We start from the raw sequence: 7252 nt of genomic DNA, 5'->3' as shown, positions 1-7252 counted from the left end.
CTGTTATTGTCTTGATGGACTTGATTATATCAGCCAACTTTTGTCACTTTTTTTTTAAACTTAGAAGGTAGTTCTTTTCTCAGATACCAATTAAATATTGTAATATACTGTAGAATACTAACAGATCTATAGCTTTGTAAAGGCAAAAACTAAATAAGTAATTCATACTTTGTGTGGTTTACTGGTTTGGCTTTACTTGTCAGTTCTGTTTTCTAACCTCAACAACAACAATAAAAAAAAAGTAAATAAATAAATAATAATAGCATTATTATTATTATTATATTGGTCATCAAAAGTAGAGTGGCAGACTTGCTTTTCGTTTCCAATGAAAACAGTGTTCTCCGTTTTGCTCAGTGTGAATTAGTAACTTATAGACAATGACTTAATTTAATGTCATCAAATAGACAAACTTAAAGGTATTAATTGGACAGCTTCAGAAAAGGGTCGTGCCCAGAAGGGAGCCCTAGATTTGAGAAACTCGCGAGATTTGTGTCTGTTTCTTCCCTGCGGACGTTGCGACAAATAATTATGTTTTATAGTCTGCCAACACTGTGGTTATGCTGAGATTTACGGACAAAAACACTCGGTTAGGGTAGGGAAGATCGTGGTTTTGGTCAAAATGATCATTCTCGCGAGATCTTTTGCAACCCCATACTGACTGTATCCGTGTCACATCCGTTGTCATAGTAACCATTTGTTTAGTTACATTATAAATCGAGCGAGAGACAGAAGACGACAAAACTACTAGCTAGCTAGCTAGCTACAGTTTGGCCGTTTTAATCACAGGAACAAGGTAAGACAATACTTGTTATTTTGCTATATTTTATCTTTTATATTATAATGGCACCGAGAAAGAACACGTCAATAATGTTAGATTCAGTACAGTTTTTAATTGACACGTTTACTTTGATGCCAGTTTCATACAACATAGCGCAGATGTAATCGTCTTTTAAGGACTGTAGGGCTGATGTTTTTTTATTATTATTATTATTATTATTATTTTTTAAGATTTACTTTAAACATAGCTCTAAATGTTTAGAAGAAACATTCAAAACGCCAATATGATAATAATGTGAGAAACGCAAAAACACAAAAAACCCACAAACAAACTGTAACAATCTAAATATGACCAGTAAATGTTTGACATTAAATTGGGCTACATAGCTCATAGTGTGTAATGGCATTAAGTTACTTTGAACATTTAAGCAATCCACTGCTTGGAATTCGGAGATTACTGTGCTACAGCTAACTTTAGAGTCTTCTTCTAAAACATTAAAGGGGACAGTTCACCCCCAAATCAAAAATACACATTTGTCCTCTGTTCTGCCGTGTTATTCATCCATCCAGATAGTTTTGGTGTAAGTTGTCAGATTTTGGAGATATTGGTTGTACAGATATCTGTCTTCTCTCCAATATAATGTAACAAAATGGTACTTGGCTTTTAGTGCACCAAACAATATTAATTTGTATTTAAAATAAACAACTAAAAACTAAACTAAAAAAAAACAATCTCTAAAAAAATCTCTCCAAAAATCATGAGCAGTTTCATGTAAGAACTCTTTCTTTCTTTCTACCATAGAAAGAAAGCAGTTCAAACTACCCATTGAGTTCCATTTTATTTGAGAGATGGCAGACATCTGTATGTAACACACCAGATGGTTTGTTTCATAGAAGCATCTAGGAAGCCATCTGTTGAAACTGTTTGGGAAAATCTTCAATTCTTCATTTATATTCACCCTCCCTATCTACTCTGTCAATCACAGATTACCAGTGAAGAACAATGTCTGTCCCAAATCGCAATCAGGAGCAGGGAAGTGGACTCAATCTAGTGAATATTGAGGTTATACGGAACCAGTCCAACCTCTTAAGAGCAGAGTGCTCGAGGCTGATCTCGGAAACTGACAAAGCCTGCAAACGCATGCAAAGTGATGCCATCAAGCAACTCGGTATGTAGAAGAACAAAAACTCAGCTAGTCTGTGTGTAGCACTAAGGATGATGTTGCAGAGACTGCAGAGGTAGACTGAAGTGTTCTTTTCTTCTGCTGTTCAGATCAGCGGGTCAGAAACATCCAGTTCTTGAAGAAGGAGTTGGAAGTGAAGTTGGAGGAGATTATTCTGGAGATTGATGAGCTCATAGCGTTGCAGAGCAGAGTGGTGAAAGCCCAGGAGGCCTGCAAAGAGCCTCTGAGAGTCACTGTTCTCTGTCTGGAGGAGAGGTAAGGCTGGAAAATGATGGAGAAGAGAGAATCCTGAACAATCAGGAGAAAAACATTTTGCTACTTTACATGGGAAACTTCCCTTGTTGCTCACATATGAGACAGTTATTGGTTGCTGTAAATAACTCCTTGTCTTCGTACTGTGAGCCATTAAGTGATTCCTTTGTAACACGAATGCACTACAGTCCTTGTTCTGTGAAAATAAATGTGTTAGTAAAGTGATAGTTCAGATTATTTGAAGTGGGGTTGTATGAGGTACTTACTGATTTTTACTTATTACCTACAGTAGATGACAGTTGACGTGGCCCCAGATTGCAGAAGCAGCCTGGTGTTGGAAGTGAAACACTGTATTGCTGTGGAAAGAGGCAGCAGCAAAACATATTTTAGCTTAATTTTATGCTATATTTAGAATATTTTCACCACTTCACTTTCCGTCAGACAGCCTTTTCAGATGGGAAACCTGCGTTTTATAAGCCAAATATTGCTTCTCTAAACCAACCAGACTCCATTGGCAAAATCAAGTCATTTCACGTCACAGAACATAGACAGAGGGGAGATGCTGGTTTGCTCCATTAATCTGTTAGTTTGTTGGTGTTACTGCACAACTTGTGTGCTTTAAACGATTGGTTCAGATTCACACATTAACACAAACAAACTGACAGATCCAGGCAGTGGTCAATCCACAGCTCCTGTGAAGCTTTGTGAAGAAAAAATTTTTTTTTTCTTGCAAAAGGAGTTGGGTTTGTCTGGAGAGAGTGATATTTGGCTTATATAACAGGTATTTCCCATCAGAAAAGGCTACCTGACAGCAAAATAAAGCAGTATAAATCTTGTAAATATAGCATACATTTAAACTGATATGACTTTTTTTCAGATGGGCTTTTTTAGGTGGCTGAAATTTGCTTTACTGTTAAACATGTCTACAGTAGAACATCATTTAGCTTCCATGCACAGCTGTCTACTGTAGACAATACACTATAAGTAAGTACTTCATACAACCCCACTTAAATAATCCAGACTCTATCCCTTTACATTTACCAGAAGCAGATTTCTGCAGTTTCTGCAGTCTCAGACAAACTGAATTGGTATCTTTATAAAGTACTGCTCCTCACAGGCAGAATTAAGACTATATGATCAGAGTATTTATGTGAAAGGTTTTGTTTTGTGGCCTTCAGAACGAAGCGTCCCCCTTCTGAGAGGCTGCATGATGAGGTGGAAAGGGAGCTGTTGAAGGAAACGGAGGCTATTGAGGGAGTGGCTGCCCTTTTGCAGCGTGTAGTAGAGCAGATCACTGAGCAGATACGGTAAGGATGGGTGCAGATTCTAAAAGTGAACTTTACAGTATGCATACAGTTGCATGTAAAATCAAGGCGAAACATGGTGTTGTATCTTCCAGACTGAACCGATCTGCCAAGTACCAGCTAGAGCAGGATCTGAAGGAGAAATGTGAGGCTCAGTGCATCGATAACTCCTGCGCCATAATGACCATCCATTCCATCAACAACCTGCAGAAGGCCGGAAACACCAAAACTAATCTGCCAAGGTGAACTGTCATATTCTCTTTAGGATTTCCATGCAGATCTTGGAAGCCTGGAAATGTGCCAATAAAAGGAAATTTTTCTGTTTGTTTATGTTTTTTTTTTTTTTTTTTTTTTATCGCTGTCCTCGCTCAGCTTGGCAGTGACTCCAAAGCAGTGGGAGAACATCTCAGACATCAACCTAGCCAAAGCAGAGCAACAGAAGACAAACTCTCAGTCCCTGCGGGCCCTGGCGGAGTCTCTCCTGGAGCAGACGGCCGCTGACATGCAGAGGCAGGTCCAGACCACGACAGCAGCCTTTCAGCTGAATGTCCAGGAAATCAAGTCTGCCAAAACCAAGATGGAGGATCAACTGGCCAAGGTAGGGCAGATGAGTACATGGTGCACATCTGGTACAGAAGGCAAACAAAACCAGGCAGTGGGAGGCAGATGTTACAATATGAGAGAGATCTACTTGATTTATCATATCAGCACTGGATTTTCATTACAGTTTGAATATGAGTTGGGCAGTTCATTAAGGATGGACAGGTGGGTAATAATGTGATTTTTTTAAGGTACTATCAGGTTATTTTGGTATTGTACCTTGACATACATGGCCGCTTCACATTGGAGTCACCCTGTGTGCTAATAACAAAAATAACAGACCTTAGAATGCCGTAATTGACCAATCAGAATTGAGTATTTAAAGAATCTGTATAATATGGTGTTTTAATTGCCCATTGCTGTAAAAAATGACAACATTAAAATGTAGTTACAGAAATAAAAGCAAGAAATATGAAAAAAGAAATAAATCTATTTAAAGAGAATTGAAAGGTGACTGAATAAGAGAGCCTTTTTTTTGCCTTTATTCCATTAATCAGCTTGTCCATTCTCCTGTGGAAGATGCATCCTTACTAAACCAATATGCAGTTATACATTTCCTTGTTATAAAACAATTTTCAGTTATACATTTTTATACATTTACAATTTTCAGCAAATATATATATATATATGTATATATACTCTTTCTGCGTAATATTATGGACATTCATATATATTTAATTCTCAGAATGCTGTCCAAGCTCAGATGACCATTAATTTTGAATATGTATAAAACTGTTTTGTGCTAACTTACTATTAAGATACAATAGTGACTGACCCTGGTGTGACACCTCTGTTTTCTCTAGGTTCTGTCTGACTTTGCCAGCCAGCAGAAGACCAGAGAGGACCTCCAGGTGGCCATCACAGAGAATGAACATTTTCTGAGTTTGGCCAAAGCTCAGCTGACTTTGCGCCACCAGAGGCCAGGCAAAGAGCAATGCTTCGACCCAGCACAGTCCCAGTTCCTCAGCGAGGTCCAGCAGCTCACCGCTTATATCAGCAGGTAAGGCCAGGACACACTCGCCTCTGATGTGAAGCAACAAGACAACAAATGTTAATGACTATAACCATAACTAGTTTGCCTAGTTTACAAAGGCTATAGCCAATAAATGTAGAATATGAATATAACAAAGGGGAAGAATTCAAACATTATGATTACAGAAATATTAATTTTAACATGTCAAAAAATGTGTAAGAAAGTATGTCCAACAGCACAATGAAGGTTTTCAAATAGGAGCAGTAGAAATTAATGTATTAACAATGCATAGAAATTGCCTTCTATGTTAATGGCTGATGACTTTCTGCATTTCCCTTATTGGCTGATGTATTGTTGTTTAGCGATATGTCCATTTAGCATCATGTGTCATCTCCTTATCTGCACTTTCAGACTTCGTGAAGCAGTGGACCAGTCGCAGGAGGAAGAGAGGGCTCTGGTTCGCTGCCAACTGGAGCTGCAGGAAAACATTGACATTAAGGCCAGCGCTCTTTACATTGATGAGGTCGTCTGCGCCCAGCACAGGGAGCCCATCGTCATACATAACTTCTGAACAGTCAGCAAAAGGAACACATATAATCTACATATAACTATTATTTCTTTCAAAATACTGTTATATTAAATAGCAAATAAATGAAGATACATGTGAGAGCTGTGTGATGTTCTTTTTGTGCCATCTGACAAATTCTCGGTTACGGTTACACTTGTTTCAATCCTCGTTTGTCTCAGTGCCTCATGAAAAGCTGTCAATTAATATAATATACAAAATCTCTGAATATTTATTTTTTCATTTTAAAAATAGCTGTGGGTGAATTGATTATTTTTTATCTGTGTTCTGTTTATGAATGAATCAAATTATTCAAACATAGCCATATTTTTTTATGATTTGTAATGTGGCAGAAACCGCAACAACCAGTGAAAAGTGGAGATTTACACACCACTAAATTAAAATGGATTGCTCCAAATAAACTTAGGTAGAAATTAGCTGTGAATAAATAATTGTACCCAGTAACTGTAAGGTGAAAGTGTTGCATGGCTTACTGGACCAACTGGCAAAACTAATGCTAGCTTTCTAATGTATTACTTATTTAACTAGACTGAAGAGTAATATATTGATATAATTAATATGGAATATGGTTGACATATCTGACCTGACATTTTTTTTAAATAATAAATTTCACAATGATAAAACAATATACCTACAATTATAAAAAATAATGCCTATAACATTGGCCTTGAATGACACTGGTCAGATCATCTCAAAGGGACAGTTTTTTCCTCTGACCTGTAGTGCTATTTATCGATCCAGATTTCTTTGGTGTGACTTCCAGGGTTTTGGAAATAACGGCCATAGAGATGTCTGCCTTCTCTCCATTTTAATGGGACCAGATGGCACTTGGCTTGTGGTGCTAAAGGTGCCATAAATACATCAGAAAAATTCAACACTGGTGTCATTTTCCAAAAATGAGGACCCAGTCACTCAAGATAATCCACACTCATTGTGGTGAGCAGCTTCATGTAGGACTACTTTCTGCTTTCTACTTTCTTTCTGCAATGGAATCTACAGGAACTGCTTTAGAATCTACTGGCAGTACTTTCTTTCAAGTAGAAAGAAAATAAGCCCCACCTGAAACTGTTCACAAAAAGGTCTGTGGATTATCTTGAGTAACCAGGTCATGATTATTGGATAGAAACACTGGTTTTGAATTTTTCAAATGTATTTTTGTGGTGCTTTGAGCACCACAAGCCAAGTGCCATTTTGTCCCATTATATTGGAAAGAAGGCACACATCTTTTAGGGCATATATGGATAAGCAGAACTATTGGCCAGGGGAAAATATGTATTTTTGATTTTGGGGTGAACTGTCCCTTTAATTGGATATTTCCCTCTTATTCTAATTACATGAACAGACTTAACAGACGCAATATTTTGAGATTGTGTCAACCATTAATTTCTATTAAATACGCATTTTTATGTCTTGTTATTGGATGAACTTTTGCTTTAGTGTAAACTGCCCCAACAGAAATTAAAAGAAAACGACGTCCCAGGGTCTCACTTCTGAAAACACTGGGAGGACCCTACGACAGCTGTGGCACGACAAGCGTAGAAGAAGAAGAAGAAGAAGAAGAGAGAACTTCCGGAGG

At 37.7% G+C, this 7252-nt stretch overlaps 1 protein-coding gene across 1 annotated transcript; it reads left to right on the top strand.

The window, feature by feature from the left end:
* Positions 1-1567: 1567 nt before the first annotated feature.
* tekt1 (tektin 1) lies at positions 1568-5757 on the top strand. The gene is made up of 7 exons (XM_084746061.1): positions 1568-1946; positions 2051-2216; positions 3392-3520; positions 3613-3759; positions 3890-4115; positions 4921-5117; positions 5502-5757. Exons 1-7 carry the CDS (start codon positions 1781-1783, stop codon positions 5659-5661), a joined length of 1191 nt encoding a protein of 396 aa, XP_084602187.1. The 5' UTR covers positions 1568-1780; the 3' UTR covers positions 5662-5757.
* The last annotated feature ends 1495 nt before the right edge of the window (positions 5758-7252 follow it).

Source organism: Lutjanus erythropterus, chromosome 20 (genome assembly GCF_056507025.1).
Source record: "Lutjanus erythropterus isolate fLutEry1 chromosome 20, fLutEry1.hap2, whole genome shotgun sequence".
NCBI classification, from domain to species: Eukaryota; Metazoa; Chordata; class Actinopteri; order Lutjaniformes; family Lutjanidae; genus Lutjanus; species Lutjanus erythropterus.
This window is presented reverse-complemented; position numbering and strand designations above follow the sequence as displayed.

What these genes read in the sequence shown, in the direction of transcription:
- tekt1 (XM_084746061.1), top strand. Translation starts at nt 1,781, where the DNA reads ATGTCTGTCCCAAATCGCAATCAGGAGCAGGGAAGTGGACTCAATCTA. An exon ending in TGATGCCATCAAGCAACTCG is followed by an intron (nt 1,947 to 2,050) that starts GTATGTAGAAGA and finishes TCTGCTGTTCAG; the next exon opens with ATCAGCGGGTCAGAAACATC. An exon ending in TGGAGGATCAACTGGCCAAG is followed by an intron (nt 4,116 to 4,920) that starts GTAGGGCAGATG and finishes TGTTTTCTCTAG; the next exon opens with GTTCTGTCTGACTTTGCCAG.